This window comes from Mustela nigripes, chromosome 13, assembly GCF_022355385.1.
Source record: "Mustela nigripes isolate SB6536 chromosome 13, MUSNIG.SB6536, whole genome shotgun sequence".
In the NCBI taxonomy this organism is placed as follows: Eukaryota; Metazoa; Chordata; class Mammalia; order Carnivora; family Mustelidae; genus Mustela; species Mustela nigripes.
The window spans coordinates 133740000-133759122 of NC_081569.1; the positions used below are offsets into that span (position 1 = coordinate 133740000).

Consider the following 19123-nt stretch of genomic DNA (forward strand, 5'->3'; position numbering starts at 1 on the left):
CACCACCCAGGCATCCCACCATTGTTGTTGTTTTTTAACTCTAACATTTCCCATTGGTTTGTTACAGAAAGAAGACAAATTTAAGGACATATCTGTTCTACACCACACTTAATCAAAACTCAAACTGTGACCAAATATTCATGCACTTTAAGTTTAAATCATGAAACACAATTCAGAGGCAAATCTATCAAAATATATTAGGAAACAAAACCCTAGTCAAGATTTCGATTCACAGAATATGGTGTTTTCCCCAATATTTTTCCAAAGCAGTGTAGGGCTAAACTAGGTGGAACAGTAATACTGTGAAACAGTCGGGACAACTAAGTCAACTACCTCATTATTTGTTAAACGAAGAGACAGGTCAGCTTCTACCTCTGAAGTTCTATTATCAGTATAGACAAAGATAATTAGCACCTGTTGACTGAAAGTCAACTATGCACAAGGGGACGGTCTACTGGACCAAGGAGGAAGGAGGAGAACCCACGCTGTGGGGGATTACAGGCCGCCACACGTGATCACACACCAAAGCGCGAAGTGCTAATAAGTGCGCCCTCTGCAGGAGAAAGAGGCAATAGCACAAGGCCTCTGAAAATCCTGAGAAACGGGATGGTTGCAACAAAAGTTAGAGTTAGGAGGAAGAGAGATCTCAACCCACAAGCAGTGTGGAACAGTAGAGAGACTGGCTGAACAGCAAGAAGTGAGGTCCGGACCTTGATAAAAATCTTCTACGTACTGAAAGGGCTGACGGAAGAACCAAACATACGCGTGGTTAGCTAACGCTGGACTATGACAGGACCTCTAAGTTGCTCGCTAGGTCGCCTCCCTTGAGCTTCTCCAGCGTCACTCCAGCTACCTACCAGGTTCATCTGCTGAGAAGGCAAGCAGGCGTTAGTGGGACTTGGACTCGTGTGGGAGATGTTCAGGACGGGGGACAGAAATGCAGCCATGAAGGCCCAGCTGGGGTTAGAATGACAGCACAGCTGGCGTCAGCCAAGTTGTGAGAGCAGATTTTCAGAGTTACTATTTTAAGTTAAACGTTACAGAACAGAAAGACATTAAAATTGTCAAAAGCAGATCTGTATTCTACATCTAGCTCTAACACCAACACCTTGAGCAACAATTCTGAGAACATTTTATTAAGTATAATTAACATACATTAAATTAGTTTCAGGTGTACAACACACTGCCTCAACAATTCTATACATTACTTGGTGTCCACCACAGTAAATGTAGATTTTGAAGAAATTACTTTTTTTTTTTTTTTTGCCATGTTTAAGCTAGGAATAACCCCAGACACCTATCTCCCTCCAATACCAAAAACGTCAAGGTAAATAAGAGTGCAAGCGAGAGTCTAATTTTCCTAAAGGCATTCACCACAACTGTCATGGTCAAAACTACCCTAGGCAATGAGCATGAGGCGCATGCTCAGCAAAAATGTACTTAGTGAAAGTGAAAATTTAGTTAAAAATAAGAATACCAATGATGATATTATTAATAAACAATTAAAAACTTAAAATCAGCTCAAAAACTTAAACAATTAAAGATAATTAAAAACTTGAAATCAGCACAATATACCCAAACACCAACTGACTATTACATAGAGAATTACTTAAGACCACCATCAAGAGAAGGGAAAAATACAAAATAAAATCACAGGTTCCTACCTGGTTGCTTGGATCTAGACCAGCGTAAGAATTTCTTGAACTGCAACCAACTGGAGGTGTGGCCTCTCGAATGAACTCAGACATTTCAATCCCTCCACCAGGATCACTGTGCGAAAAAAATGAGAAAAAGACAGAGTAATTGTCATTATTCTGAGCATTCAAAAAACCAACAATGGTTTCTCGTTTATTATTTTTTAAGATATTATACCTTTTTCTATAAAACTGAAAGGCTCTAATTTCTAACAGAGCAAACAGGAATTTTAAAAAAGATCATTCCTCATTTGTAAGTCTTATAATCTGAACTATTCTATAACCACATCACTACTTGAAAATATTTAAAACTCTCTCCCAAAAGGTCTACACCTAATCTGACAATAGTAACTCACCTTAATTACAATTATAGATGCTAAATACAGCACATATTTTATGACAAGTGCCATAAAGCCATTCTAGCAAAGACCTAATCTGCCTTTTGTTTCCCAAGAGCACAGAGCAACTGGCTGCAGCAAACCCAGAAAGCAATCAGATCTCACACCACCTCTCTCCAGAAGCACAGTCTGGCTGAGCAGCATGGCACTATGAGGAACATGCAACAGTCCGCCTTGTCAAGCTAACGCTGTCTGTATTTTTCATGTTAATAGCATTTAATTAGGGATACTAATTTGTTTTACAGAGGGAGAAAGCTAAGATTTCAGATTTGTATTGAGTTAGAAGGCTTAAGTTAAAAAAAAATAAAATGATGTAGTAAAACAGGTATTAGAAAGATAGTACTAAGTTCAAAGAATATGTTGAGTACTTAAAGTCTACACAGAGTACTTAAAGATAAGAGGATCTAAAATTAGGGAGAAAGATTACATCAAATTTCAAAAAACTTAGAAAGTTCTAAGAAGATTCCCAGGAACATAACTTTTAAAATAACGCAGTCCTAAAAGTTACCAAAATCCCATTTTCCTACCCAAAGATTTTTACTCATTCTACCTGGTACATACAGAGGAAATATGTGTTAAACTTTTAAGTTACTGTTATCAAGGATAAACATTCCAGTATACATGCTAGAATTATAGCAGATATAAACGATCTTGCCATCCAGCATCTAGTTCAATCATCTGGTTAACAAGACCACCAAAAAGCAACCCAAAATTCTTCTGTTGAGCCACCTCATCCAGAACTTGCATATGGTTTTGGGTAACACTGACCATACACTAAGGTCTAGGGGTGAGCACTACTGGCCGAAGCCAATCAGCATATTCCATTCTTTTGGTCATAGAACTTAGTCCTAGAACAGGCACAAGACCTAACTCAGGCTAGTATGAAATCAGGCCAGGAGTGTGCTACTCTTAAGAGCGGATATTTCTCTACATCTGCTAGTCTTAATGCTAGTCTTACTGCTGAGAAGTCTTAATGCTGAGAAGATTTAAGGCGTGGCGCTGCTGCAGCCACTTTACAACAGTATGGGGAGTGCTGTCTAAGAAGTCCACTGGAAAAAATGGAGATCAGCCTGGTAAAGGAAGCCGGATCATGAAATGACTGATACTGCATCTTCCCAATTCAAAGACATCCATCCCTCACACACAGACTTTTCAGTAGTGTGTGCCATAAATTCCCATAAGCCTATTTCAATGAGGTAATCTGACAGCTGCAATCAAAAAATATAGGCAAAATAGAATTTGCTTACAAGTATGCATTCCATTTTTAAGTATTTATCACTATAGCTATTCTAGTGACTTTTTAGTATTAATGGTCTTGTAGCTATCATGTCCCTGTTTACTTAATGGGTTCCCAATTCTAGGCCACTAACTGCAGTTAGTTAACTCATACTCAGTAAAGAAAATCAGCTTTCTAACTTGCTATCCACTTATACAAATAAAATAAAATACTGGAACTCAGTTACAAATCTCATAGCAATTCAGCATGCAAATGTCCACGTGTGAGAGAGGTGAAACATGCTCGAGTTTCTGAGCTGTTTGGTGTTAACTCATACAGGACACGTGGGCCAGAATGAACAATCTTTTTCTAATTTGGCAAAATCTTCAGTGTGTGTGTAGAGACAGCTATCACCACACTGAAAGAGTGGTGAGTACTAACCAGCAACACCACCGTGCTCTCCCTAGTTCTCCAGAACGCATTCCCTAAGTCAGATTCCCGGAAATCAGAAGACAGAGAGTAAGGCAAAGATTAAAGAATACAATATTCAACCCCAGAGAAAGGATAGAGAGCCTCACCTTTCCTACTTTATATACACCAACTTTATTGGTATATGATTCACATATCACCCAATTTATCCATTTAAACTTGACAAATCAATGGTTTTTAATATATTCATAAAGTCATGCAACCATTACCAGAGTTCATTTTAGAACATTTTTGTAACCTCAATAACAAACCCCTTTAGCTATTACCCCCCTTCCCTTCCCATCACCCCCAGCCTTAAGTAGGCAGAAATCTGTTTTCTGTCTTTATATATTTGCCTATTTTGCATGTTTCATAGAAATGGAATCATAATATGTATGTTCTTTGTGACTGGCTTCCATCACTTAGCCTCAAGTTTTCAAGGTTAATCTGTGTTGTAGCAACTATGAGCACTTCATATTTTTTATGGCCAAATTATCCTGCACTACATGGATAGAACACGTTCTGTCAACTCATTTGTCAGCTGATGGACAGTACTGCCTACTTATAGACACCACTTCTGATAGCAAGTACAAATGATTACAATCTGAAGGTTAAGTTATTATAAATAACAAATACAAGCAAATATTTACTAAGTACTTAATACATTCCAGTCATAGGGGCATGTGCTTTATTTGCATTTGCTCATGAAATCTCCTCCTTAAAACCTAAGATACAAATACTTCCCTCATTTTAGAGATGAAAAACTGAAAACCAGAAAGTGTAAAAATCTCCGGTCTCACACTGGTATATGGAGTTCAGGTGGGAGGGAGGATACAAATAATATTTACACAGTCCTCTACAATCTGTCCCATGTCTTCTCTCCCACACAGCTGAATGTACGTACTTACAGCCAATGAGAACTGAGGCAAGACTTGAACACCTTGTCTGTACAGCATTAAAGTCCACTCTAAAACACCAATACTTGTCTTTTAAAAAGAAAATTAGCATTAAAGTTTTCTTTCCATTTCAAAACCAAAAATAAACACCATTGTCTAAAACATGGTTTTTTAACCTCAGCACTGCTGACATTTTGGGCCACTTCATTCCTGATTGTGGGGGACCATCTCATGCACTGCAGGATGGTTAGCAATATCCCTGACCGCTCTGCTAAATGCCAGAAGCACTTCCCCCTGGTTGTGATAAACAAAACTGTCTCCAAATATTGCCAAATGTCTCTTTGTGGGGAAAATCACCCCCAGCTGAAAAACCATGATACAGAACTTGCCCAGGGGCCAACACTGAGTGGGCAGGAAGTATTAAAGGGAGTAAAAAAAGGAGGAATGAAAAAATGGATAGTTCCTTTTGTAACGAAATAATCCTCTAGCAAAATTACCACACCTCTCTTCTCTACAAATTCAAAAGTAGAACTTTAGCCAGCGGGTCACTGTCCTAAATATAGCTAAACACACAAAATGGCTGAGTAAGAGTTTCTTTATTAGCAAGACTTGCAGATTTTTGGCAATGGCAATTTCAGCACATACCTGGAAAGTATAGTAGTTTACAATTCTCACAGAAGCAAAGTGGTCTACTGCAGTAAGCAATACACCAAATTCTGGGAATCTCTACCTTTATGCCTTAATTTCCCCATCTGTTAAAAAAAAAAAATACCAGGTACACGGAGAGGCAGAAAAGCAGAAGGGGTCTAATCTGAATTATAAAGGAGATTTCACAAACCTGATTTGTTAGTTATTAGTATCATTTACTGCTCAGGCTTTAATGAGAAACTTCACAGCACCATTACAGTACTAAATTTGCAAATCTAATGTAGATCATAATGATGTTCATAAAAGTATGAATAGGTAAAAACAAAGTCCTTAAGCAAATCTTCACAAGATTTTCCCTAAAATTTACCCACATATAGTTTAAATGGGTCCTTAATTTATAGTATTTCAAGCACTACAGGCATGAGAAACAGAAAATATAGTCTCCAAAATATTTGTATTCAAATCCTAAAATCCAGTGTGCTAATTTCCTCTCCTAAAACATTAAAAAAGTAATATAAATATTAATGACTTTCAATCTTTCTCTAATAAAGATTAAATAAGGATTTTTGAACTGCTGTACCAGAGCCGACAACTGTAAGTCTCAAGGAGTCCTCCTGCGTTCATTCATTCATGCAACAAACTGACAACTATACTGTACCAAGCACAGTGATAGGCTCTGGAAATGAAATTATTTCCTGTCCATTTCTTCTCCTCAGAAGGGAATGTGAGTCCAAGTGGGAGGATGGGGGAAAACAGATATCAAGAACAAAAAGCTACAAAAAAGACTTCATTTAAGGGTGAAACTTCAAAACACTTGAAGATTAGAAAAACACAAGGATGTAAGCCAAAACTATTTTACTTTAACCACGGGCTAGAAGTCATAGCCTATGAAAGTTAAACTACTATAAGGACTAGAAAGGAAGAAATAAAACTGTTGTCACTTATAGAAAATCAAGAAATACCTATAAAGTTGCAACATTAATAGGGGAGTTTAGTGAGGCTGCTGGATAAAAAAACTGTTATATTTAAAGGAGAAAAAAAACCAGAAAGGGCAATTATGAAACATTTCTGTAATGAAAACGCTATAAAATAATTTGGCAAATTTAACAAAAGCTATGCAAGTCTTTTAATGAAGAATTGATATATCTTTACTGAAAGATATTAAAGAAGGCTAAGTAAATGGAGAGATTCAATATTGTAAAGCTATTAATTCCCAGCAGAGGAATCTACATATTCAATGTAATGTCTATAAAACCCTATGTTCTCAAAGACTTTGCCCAACAAATTCTATTAATTCTATATTTAATTCTATATTATATTATACATATATAATATAATATATAATTCTATAAATTCTGTATCAAAGAACAAAGAGCCAAGAATAATAGTCACTCCTGAAAAAGAAGGAAGTAGGAGGTCTGCCTGCATCCTCCTCTCTCTCTGCCTGCTCTCTGCCTACTTGTGATCTCTCTCTGTCAAATAAATAAATAAAATCTTTAAAAAAAAAAAAAAAAGAAAAAAAGAAATCAGTAATCAGAAAGTAACTGAAAGTCCCAATGAGGCACATTTAACACTTATCTGAATGGCAAAGTTTTAAGGCTTATCAAAATCAAATACTGATGAAGATATGGAACAACAAGAACTTTCACATACTAATGATGTGAGTATAAAGTCCCAAACAGGCTGGAATTATCTAATAAAACTGAACATGAAAATACCCTATGAATTAGTTTATATTCACTAGATATCTTGTGTACCAAGAAACACATACAATAATGTGTCTTCAGAACACATGGATAAATAAAATAAACAAGTAAATTGTAGTCTATTCCCACAGTAGTAAACTGTGCAACAGTAAATACAAATAAATGAAAGCTATAAGCATCAACATAAATAAGCCAATAAAATACAGTATTTCAGACAAAAAAGTTTCTCATTGAGGAATACATATAGTACTATTCTCTTTAGGATATCCTAAGGCAGATTAATATGTTTAGTAATATGTACAAAGACTGGATAAGAAAGAAAAGCAAGGGAATTATTAACATAATTCAAGATAATGATCATTCTGGAAGGAAAAAGAAAACAATGAAATGGGAAAGAGGTATGTAAAGGCTTGTACAGTATTGGTATAATAACCTATTTCTTAAGTTTTCTGGTGGGTAATCAAATAGTCACTTTATTATTATTCTCTAAATTATACTGAATGATATGATTAATAAGCTATTTAGGAATATATACATTTCACAATAAAAATTTTTAAATTTTAAATTTTAAACTGAAAGAAAATGGAAGAACAATTCAGTAATGAAAGGAAAGGAATTAAAAACACGGGAAGACCTGGGTGGCTCAGCTGGTTAAGTGTCTGCCTTTGGCTCAGGTCATGATCTCAGGGTCCTGGGATTGAGCTCCATGACCTTGGGCTCTGTGGTCAATAAGGAATCTGCTTGAGGATACTCTCTCCCTTTCCCTCTGCCCCACCCCCTCTTAAAAGAAAAGGAATGGTTCTAAATGCTTTATATGTATTATCTTTCATACATTCTTTATATCCTATATCATAAGATATAGTACTTTGGGGAAAGCCTGGGTGGCTCAGTTGGTTAGACAACTGCCTTCAGCTCAGGTCATGATCCTGAAGTCCCGGGATCGAGTCCCAGATCGGGCTCTCAGCTCCACTGGGAGTCTGCTTCTCCCTCTGACCTTCTCCTCGTTCATGCTCTCTCACTGTCTCTCAAATAAATAAAATCTTAAAAAAAAAAAAAAGATATAGTATTTTTATTTATATATTTTATATTTATTTATTTATATGTATTATACATATTTATATTTAGTATATATATATACTTCTAATTTTATTTATTCATTTATTTATAGTATTATTTTATTTATTTACCTCATCATTCAGGTGAGAAAGCCAAGGCATAAAAAGCTTAAGTAACTCCCCACAAGGTCATACAGTCAGGAAGTGATTCAAGCCCTAGCAGATTAAGTGCAGAGTGTACATTCTCCCTGCTTACTCATAATATAAGGGTATGCATTTCCTAATAAAAATAAGATAGACTTAAGGAATACATAGAACCCATAGAAAATATATGAAATTTTATGAGACAGGTAAAAAAATGGATATATACACCATGTCCCTGATGAGACTTCATATTTTAAAGGTTAAGTTTTCTCCATATTGAATACACTTATCAAGTCTAAAGGAATTTTCTGGAGGATGAGCAAAAGAGGCATCTCACAAAAAACTATGTACAGTTGACCTTTGAACAACACAATTGTGAAATACGCAGGTCCACTTACATGTGGATTTTCTACATTTTACAGTACTGTAAATGTATTGTCTCTTCCTTATGATTTTCTTTAAAAACAATCTTTTCTCTAGCTTACTTTATTATAAGAATACAGTACATACATAATACATATAACATACAAAACATGTGTTAGTTGACTGTTTATGTTCCCAATAAGGCTTCTAGTCAACAGTAGGCTGTTAGTAGTTAATTGGGGGGAGGGGAGTCAAAAGTTATACATGGATTTATTTTATTTTATTTTATTTTATTTTATTTTATTTTATTTATTTGAGAGAGCGTGAGAGAACACAAGAGGGGCAGCAGCAGAGGGAGGGGGAGAAGCAGGCTCCCTACTCATCGGAGCTTGATCCCAGAACCCTGGGATCACCTGAGCCAAAGGTAGATGCTTAACCGACTGAGTCACCCAGGGGCCCTGATACATGGATTTCTGACTACACAGGGGAAGGGGTTTGGTGCCCCTAACCTCCTCATTGTTCAGGGGTCAGCTATTTACGCATGAGAAGAACTAAGATAACACTCAAACAAAAAAATACTAAAAAGGGATTCACAATGCTAAATGATAAGCATATTAGTAAGCCATAAAAACAGTACAAAATAAAGAACAAAACAGAACAAAATAAACAGCAGTATGGTATAAACAAAAGAGAAAGAGATCAATGGGTCAGAAAACAAAGCCCAGCAATTGATATAAGTATATATGCATATGCTACATGAAAAGGAAAATATTTAAAATTACTGAGGGAAAATGCATTATTCACTCAATAGTGTTGGGACTAACCTAAAAAAAAAAAAAAAAAAGAACCAAACAAAAAAAAGAATGTTTTCAGCTTGACTACAATGTAAGATGAAAAATTATAAAAATGCTGAAAGCAGACACAGGCAAACATTTACATAATATGGTGGAAGAAAAAAATCTCACACAACTTGGTATCAAAGGCAGAACTAATAAACATTCACAGAATAGACTGCACAAAAATAAACTGTGGCACATAAATAAATCAAATGCTATAAATTATTTGACACAAAATATAAAGAACTAAAATCCTTCATAAATACCTTCTCCAAAAAAACAGCAAAAATCACCAACAGAAAAATAAACAATTCACAAAGTAAATATGTAACAATAATAACACAAGAAAAACACATCCATTTTAACTAGTAAACCAAAAACTTAAAAATTAAACAGTGAGCTATCTACCACAGTTTTGTCTAAATACCAAACACTCAATGTTGTCAATGTGCAGAAAAAGCAGCCCTCAAATTGCTGACAGTGGTAATTAGAAGGTTAATCTTTGGAATGTGGCGATATATACTGAAAAACTTAAAAATGGGTATAGCTTTCTAGTATTTTACCTCTGCCAAATTATAGTTAAAATTTTAATCATTAAAAATGAAAACATCCCAGGGGCACCTGGCTGGCTCAGTTGGTGAACTGTGCAATTCTTGATCTTGGGGTTGTGAATTCAAGTCCCACCATTGAATAAAATATATATTTTTTAAAGATTTTATTTACTTGTCAGAGACAGAGAGAGAGAGCAAATGACAGGCAGAGGGAGAAGCAGACTCCCCACTAAGAAAGGAGCCCAGTGTGGGGCTGGATCCCAGGACCCTGGGATCATGACCTGAGCTGAAGGCAGACACTTAAGCAACAGAGCCACCCAGACATCCCAAAAAGAAAATCTTTTAAAAAAAAAAATTTTAACATCACAGTGATCTATCATACAAATTTAAATTTGAAAAAGTAACTAATATCAAAACAGTAAAATTATGACATACCTACAAAATGGAATACTGTAGTTATTAAACATAGAAAAAAAATAGTATGCAGAAAAAATGTTTTCACTACTTCAAATATTTTCTGAGTACCTATCAGTGACTCTGCTTTAGAATCTGGGAATAAAATAGTTCACAGGAAAAACAAGGCCCCTGCCTTCAAGAAACATATAATGCAAATGATTAAGTAAGACAATTTCAAGTAGTGATTAATGTTATGAACATCATGAAATAATGTTATGAATATGTGCTAATGAACAAACAGTGTGATGATGTTATGGGTGGAGAAAAGTATAACTGAAAAGGGATAAACTCGATGTACTGGAAAGCAGAAACATTACCTACCTTAAAAGAGGAGTACCCACTTTTCATATTATACTGAGTGGAAACAACTCAGAGCGGTTAAAAACATGAACTCCAGATGAGAGGCCCTGGAATATTTCCTCCTTCTCACTCTAGTTTCCTCATCTATAAATCAGGAATAACTATAGTATCTATCTCACAGAACTGTTGTAAGGACAATTTCACACAACAAGTGTTCATATAGTAACTGTTTTTTGAAGACTTATTATTAGTGGTACCTATCATTTCTATGAAATCATAGTGAACTTCTTACTATGAATGAAATAAATCTTTTTGTCAACAAGAGAAAGGGGATGAGGCCGAGGCAATGACGAGAAATGTGACTGGGAGCCACAAGAGGAATATTTGGCTGGGAGGGGAAAGAAAACCTCTAGGAGGAGGTAACATCTACACAAACTTAAATCCTAAGAGGTCAGTTATACAAAGATGGAGGGAAGGAACAGCGAAGTTTCTAAGGTGAAAATATATAACTGAAAAATATTTACAATAAAGTGAAAAATGTAGATTAAAAATATCAAGTAAAATATTATCACAATTTGCTTAAGATATATACACATTTTATTTATACATATAAGTAAAATACAAATGCTAAGATTTATAAGCCGTGCTTTAAAATTACTTCTTCACAGTTTTTCACTGGTTTTGGTCTTGGTGTGACTAACTATTTTACAATTATAACTTTTATTGGTCTAGCTTGTTATTTAGTAACAAAGCTAGGACAGTTACTTAATCCCTCAGATATGCCTGTGAGCTTTGCTGGGGTCTAATGTGATCATCTGTACCCGTCCTGTTACCTGTTGTGGCAAGATCTGTAACTGCCTTAAACCCACATATCAAAACTGCAGCACAACACAACAAGAGAATCCCATCATTGTACACAAGCGTGACGCACATCCTTACAAACTGAGTGCCATGGGTTTCCTTACCTCGGTCCGTTACTGTCTTTTCTTCTGGTTGAACAGTTGCCCTGCTCAGCCTTGGCTCGCTGATCCGGGAACTCACGCGCATTTCTCTCTACGACTTCTCCGGCGTCCAGGGCTCTGTGGAGTCGGTAGTTGACCATTTTCAGAACAACAAAAACAGCGGCTATCACAGGACAGTAAACTGCTACGATAATCATGGAAGAAGGAAGAGCCTTGGAGAGAAAGAAAATAAAGATAGGCATTAAAAAATATTTTATATTTTATTCAATTAGAGAAATCTGTAACTAAAATGATACACACACATTCACACACAAAACGGCAATGATGTAATTAGCACTAAGTTATAAAAGTGTAAGGCAGTAAGACAGCCCAATATAGTAGCCACGAGCTACACGTAGCAATTGAGCATCAGAGGGATGGTTAGTGTGAACTGAGATGTGCTCTAAGAATAAAATAACACTGGATTTTGGAGATACAGTATGCAAAAAAGGAGTGCAAAATATCTCGATTTTATATCGATTACATGTCAAAATAATGTTTAGATTATACTGGATTAAGTAAAGCACACAACTAAACTTATTTTCATCTGTTTCTTTTTATTTATTTTTAATGTGGCTATTAGAAAATTTTAAATTACATATGTGGCTTGCACGAGTTACATTTCCACTGGAGAGCACAGTATAAAGTCCATGCCTAAAAGCTTATGATACAACTGGAGAGTCAGGTATCACATTACATAATACATGAGTAAGACAGGATTGTGGTCCAAATATATATAAGCCCTGTTTATATGCTCTCTGGAACTCTCTTCCAGAGAGTTTATATCTTCAGGATATAAATATTCTTTGGGTTCTAGAAAGCTGTTCGAGTTAAAACTGTTAGAAAAATAACCTTTGAACTATGACTCAAAATGCAGATAAGACATGGGAGACATGCAAAATCCAATTATGTCTTCTTCTAAAATACTTGAAAATTGTAGCCTGACAAATAAAAAAAGAATACAGAACAAATCAAGCAAAAAGAAACAGATTAACTGAAAAAAACAGAGAGGCTTCCTAGGCATGAGGATTGCAGACCCGTCATACCTAAGGATCTACTGGTGTGGACCTGGATCCAGGGGTGACAGGCACAGCGACCACCCCATTTGGAAAACATGGCCACTGGCAGAGACTATAAAACCAGAAACTTTATGCCCATTTTCATAAGATACAAATCACTCGCAGTGTTTGTAGCTCTAAATTTCATAAGATTTAACCCCAGTCATCTGAGAACATAGCTCCAAATTTGCTTGGAAAGGTTACTTCGAACTGCTTGAGATGGTAAAACAAAAGGTCCTGGTGAACCAGGTAGGTTCAGAATACAAACATGATAAAAGATTAAAAAAAAAAGTTATTTTGTAGGGAGAGAGAAGGAAAGAAAGCAGGTTGGAATTGGGAGGGGGAAAAACAAAAGTAAATAAAGCCCATAGTTTGCTACTTTTGAGTTGCATATGCTTATAGTAGGTATATATTTGGTATTTTTAAAACTTGGATTAAGGAAACCTTCATGTTAAAAAATTAAATCCGTGGGGGTGCCTGGGTGGCTCAGTGGGTTGATCCTCTGCCTTTGGCTCGGGTCATGATCTCAGGGTCCTGGGATTGAGCCCCACATCAGGCTCTCTGCTCAGCAGGAAGCCTGCTTTCCCATTCTCTCTGCCTACTTGTGATATCTCTGTCAAATAAATAAAAATCTTTTAAAAATTAATTAATTAAACCTGTGAATTCAATTTAAATGTCACTGAATGACTGACTTAGGTTTATGACTTTAAAAATGCAAACTGGGGGCGCCTGGGTGGCTCAGTGGGTTAAGCTGCTGCCTTCAGCTCGGGTCATGATCTTAGGGTCCTGGGATCGAGTCCCACATTGGGCTCTCTGCTCAGTGGGGAGACTGCTTCCCCTCCTCTCTCTCTGCCTGCCTCTCTGCCTACTTCTGATCTCTCTCTGTCAAATAAATAAATAAAATCTTAAAAAATAAAAATAAAAATCCAAACTGTATTTAAAATTTTAAGAAAAATCCATAAATACCAGGTTTAGAGAAGTTTAGTACTTAGATTTATTAGATAATCTAAGTATTTAAAAATGAATGCTAAATTTATAAGTATGATTTAAATTAAAGAGATCCTAAGTATAATTTAAAGGGATCTTAAGCTAAATTAAAAAATAAAAACAACCTCTAAAACAGAATTGTTAAGAATGTATTCGAGTTTGAAACTGTTTTAACTTGTAACTTTAAAATAAATCTATTTTTTGGTTTAAAAAAAAAAACGCATCCTGAATAAGAAAACAAATACACACACATTGACAAAAATTCCAAAGTAAACACACAAACACATACAGACACATACTGCTTAGAGTATCTACAAAAGTTTTGCATGATGCCAGTTTCTATACACCATGTTCATGTAAGAATTAGAATTCTTGGCAATCATTTAGTTCAACACCTTCATTTTCAGACAGAAAATTGAGACTTACTAACTTTGAATGACTTAGCCAAGATTACCCATCTTTTGTTTTTGTTTTTAAAGATTTTATTTATTTGATAAACAGAGATCACAAGTTGGCAGAGAGGTAGGCAGAGAGAGGGAGGAAAAAGCAGGCTCCCTGCCATGCAGAGGGCCCGATGCGGGGCTTGATCCCATGACCCTGGGATCATGACCTGAGCAGAAGGCAGAAGTTTTAACCCACTGAGCCACCCAGGCACCCCAATATTACCCATCTTAATGACAAAATTAACCAATATTTCTCATGCCTAAGTCATTGCATGTTTTACTACACACCGATACCAATTCCATTCTCAAATGTAAACTGTCAATGAAAAATAAGTCAGAGTTCCATCATTATTCACCATAGTCCCTATTAAGATAAAAATTATTGATTATATTAATTAAGCAGATAGAAAGAAAAGAACCTCACCATTACATTCAGAGTGGTAGACAAATTCCATGGAAATGTTAATGCCCCTCCAAATGGGAAAAGAGAAAGAGACGGCTTAATATTTGAATGGTCTATCTTATCTGAATGTAGACAGCCAAAGATTACGAATACCTAAAACAGATTGAAATAAATTCTCTCTCCCTACTATTCTATTGCTACCAGTAGTAGATTACTGAATGCCAGAAAACATTATGTACAGGATCTATATAGTAAGAACAGAATTTCTTCTCTTAAAACACTGAACAGTGAAAAGGCTGAAAACTAAATAAAAATTCAAGTGACTATTTCATACCAGAAACCGCTATCAGATGAATGATGAACACTTATATTTTCTACTCAAACTACAGAAGTTATCCATTTATTTTATACCCTATGGTTTAAATGCAGAAGCCCTGTCAATTTACTCTGGAGGTTTCTAGGTGACAGAGGACAGTTGTGCTCTAAGTTTCACTTTACCCAGGAGGGATAAAATGCATAGACACACACTGGGCTGTTGTGTGATTTTATTCAAGTTTGTTGTCTACTTACATTACTTCACTACATAGCACAGTTGAAAATATTAGTATGATCATAAATGTTTCACAAAACTTCCCTGTAACTACCTTACTAATACACAAGAAAATTTCAAATGGTATCTGCCATTACAAAATTCCTGTGGTTCCTCTAAAATCAAAACCAAACAGCTAAAGACCAGTTAGGACACCTATCCCTCAGTTTTATAATTATATACCAAAAGTGCAAACCAAGTAGTATTTACTATTTGCTTTTATATCTTATTAAATTAGGCATACTGATACTGTGTTTTCAAAGAAATATTTTCAAAAACATTCATAATTTTATTTATCAACAAGCATCATCTCATTGGAAAACAGGTTCTTTTTCTAGGGGGAAAAAACAACTTTATGAGATAAAACTGCTTATTTTTCTGTTACAAATACAATTTCTGTATCCCATTCCACAATCCAATTCTAAATTAAAGTATCTATTTTTAGATTTTTTGGCAGGTACCTTTTTATATACCTTCTAAATATTTTAAGTGTGTCTTTTACTTATTTATTTATTTGTTTGTTTGTTTGTTTGTTTATTTTAGTTTTTAGTTTTAAGTAGGCTCCACACCCAACATGGGGCTTAAACTTACCACTGTGCGATGAAGAGTCATATGCTCTAATAACCGAGCCAGCCAGATGGCCCTGGCAGGTACTCGTTGACTTACTATGTTCCATAACAAACAATACTTTAAAAAGTACTAATTTCCAAAGGTCATGTTTCATCCTAGTTATATTTTACCACAGATGTTATCTTCAAGTTAATGCTGATGACCAAGCACATTAACTGCTCTCTGATAATAAGTGTTGATCTATTTTATCTTCACTTCAAGGTCTATCTACAGGTACAAATTGCTTATATGGAAAGGGTGATTTGACTTCTTCCCTAGGATACCACAAAGAGTGGATGGCAACAAACGAAGATGGGGTAGCAGGTGCTATAATACTGATGTTGGACAAACAAGGCCCTCCCTGAATATCCAGAAAGGTCAGCACTGGCAAGCTCAAGATAAAGACTGGCAGTCATCACAGACTTCAAGGTCTCTTCTACATCTTAAATATCTATGCATCTTACATATCCTATGTATCAAAAAGTATATCATACGTATCAAAAATGACTAACCTCTTAATACAGGGATCTGCTTATTTATGTAGTCACACTCAAGTATTCATCCCAGTTCAGTCAGAAATCAGTGGTCTATAATTTAAAGTTTATCACAATGGCAAACTATCACCCACAACTGAGGTCAAGACTGTGAAAAATAATTTAACATATCTCCTAAAATAGCTATTACTAATGTAAAACACCTTATATGTTTATTTTCTTTTTTCCACTGTTGAAACTACCTTATTATTTAAAGCAACATTTACCAAACTTTGAGCATCATAGCCTTAATGGTATTCAAGCAAACACGTGAACTCTACATGTATTTTACATGAGATTCAACACATCTTAATTTCTTAAACTGACAGATGGATTAGAGACTTTAACCTAAAGAGCAAAACTTTCAAAATTTTAGAAGAAATATAGAAGAATATCTTTATGACCTTTAGGATATTTCTTAAGCACGATTCTCAAACCACACACTGTAAAGGAATGATAAATTAAAATTAAGAACTTCTTTTCAAGAGACAATATAAGCTGAGTGAAAAGACAAGCTACAAACTAGAAGACCCATTAAAACATGTATTATATAGATATATGTACGTATATATTTACATACATATATATATATAGATGCAATAAAGAATAAATATGTATAAATAATATTTGAAATCAGTAACAAAGAGGCAAACAAACAAAGGACAATAAAAGGGCTTGACACAGAAAAACAGATACAAATAGCCAATAAAACAACATGTGAAAACATGTTCAACTTTATCAGTAAAAAAACAAAATAGAATCTAAAGCCACAGTATAGGGGCATCTGGCTCAGTCAGTAGAGAACGTGACTCTTGATCTCAGGGTTGTGAGTTCAAGTCCCCATGTTCAGAGTAGAGCCTACTTGGAAAAAAGTAAAAGAAAACCACAATATATCATTTAATACCCCTCCATATTAAAAAAAAAAAAAACTAAACTAAATATGGAGAACTAGAATTCTTATTAAGTACTGGTAGAAATACAAATTGATAGTTAGATCACCCAAGATCTAGCGATTCCTATCATTAAATATAAAATTGATAAAAACTCTTGTATATGCAACACTATAATAAGACTTTCATACAAAAAAATGGAGAAAGAACTTAATTGAAAATAGAAAGGAAAACGGAAAACTGTTAGACTAGTTGCCAGTGGAGTCTGACAGTGAAAACTGCAGCAGAATACAGTCGCAGTAACTGTACAAACACGGTGTGTATTATATTCCAAATATAAACTTGTGCTTTACTGTATTTTCTTGATTTTTTTGGGTAATGAGTATGTATTTATTTTTTAATTAGAAGAAAAGAGTTAAAATTTTAATAGTGACAAACGGGTTTTCATATTAGCTTTCATCTTTCACAGAGGCATGATCTATATTCATCTCAATAATGGATGACTTAGCAATAGATCAAGTTCCAATCAAGGCAGTTTCTCACCCTCACTCCTTATTTGCAAAAAGTTAAAAAATATCTCAGTTCTCAGTTATACATCCCTAAGGACAGCAGCAAGTATTAATGGCTGTTAGATAGCTCTAGATATTCAGATCAAATATAGACCCCAAAACAGTGGTAAGCCTCCTTACTGCTATACTGTGTTAGATGCCTTTTTTTTAAAGATTTTATTTTTATTTATTTATTTGACAGAGACAGACAGCACAAGCAGGCAGAGAGGCAGGCAGACAGAGAGGGGGAAGCAGGCTTCCCGCCAAGCAGAGAGCCCAAACTGGGGCTCAATCCCAGGACCCCAAGATCATGACCTGAGCCGAAGGCAGAGGCCCAACCCACTGAGCCACCCAGGCGTTCCCTGTTAGATACTTTTAATAAGATCATCTCTCTTAAACGTTGGATGGATAGAAATGCCTATCAAAACTACAATGAAATAATACCACACACCATTAGGATAGCTACTATCAAGGGAGAGAGGGAGGAAAGATGAGAAATTAACAAGTGTTGGCAAGGAGGAAGAGAAACTGGAATCTTTGTGCCCTGTTGACAGGAATGTAAAATGGTGCAGCCTCTATGAAAACAGTATGGTGGCCCCACAAAATTAAGAATTACCATGTTTGATCCAGCAATCCTACTTCTGAGCACTTACCCAGAAGAACTAAAAGCAAGATCTCAAAGAGGTATTTGTACACCCTTGTTCACAGCAACGATATGCACAAGAGCCAACAGGTGGAAGCAATGCAAACGTCCATCAGCAGATAATAAACAAAATGCGGTCTCTACGTATCATGGAATACTATTCAGCCTTTAAAAGGAAGGAAATCCTGTCATATGCTACAACAGAGATGAACCTTGAGGCCATCTGCCAGGTGAAATAACTCAATCCCAACAAGACAACATACTGGATGTTTCCACTTATATGAGGTATCTAAAGTAAAGTGCAGAATGATGGTTACCAGAATCTGGCAAGAGGAAGAAATAGTAAGTTGTTAATAGGTATAGACTTGTTTCATAGAATGAAAAAGTTCTCAAAATCCAATGCACAATAATGTGAATATACTTAACATTACCAAATAATGCATTTTAAAAATGTGTTTAAATGGTAAATTTTAGGGACGCCTGGGTGGCTCAGTTGGTTAAGCAGCTGCCTTCGGCTCAGGTCATGATCCCAGCGTCCTGGGATCGAGTCCCACATCGGGTTCCTTGCTCTGCAGGGAGCCTGCTTCTCCCTCTGACTCTGCCTTCCACTCTGTCTGCCTGTGCTTGCTCTCACTCTCTCTCTCTCTTACAAATAAATAAATAAAATCTTTAAAAAAAAAAAATAAAA

General features: G+C 35.5%; 1 protein-coding gene across 5 annotated transcripts in view; it reads right to left on the reverse strand.

Annotated features, from left to right (window-relative positions):
* The window catches only part of PCNX1 (pecanex 1), a 157797-nt gene that overhangs the window by 108188 nt on the left and 30486 nt on the right, over positions 1 to 19123 (reverse strand). For all 5 annotated transcript variants that reach the window (XM_059373838.1, XM_059373837.1, XM_059373841.1 and 2 more), the window contains exons 2-3: positions 11697 to 11905; positions 1665 to 1770 (exon numbers count right to left, since the gene is read on the reverse strand). In XM_059373838.1, the coding sequence (XP_059229821.1) occupies positions 1665 to 1770; positions 11697 to 11905 (315 nt within the window). The remainder of the gene's footprint in view (positions 1 to 1664; positions 1771 to 11696; positions 11906 to 19123) is intronic.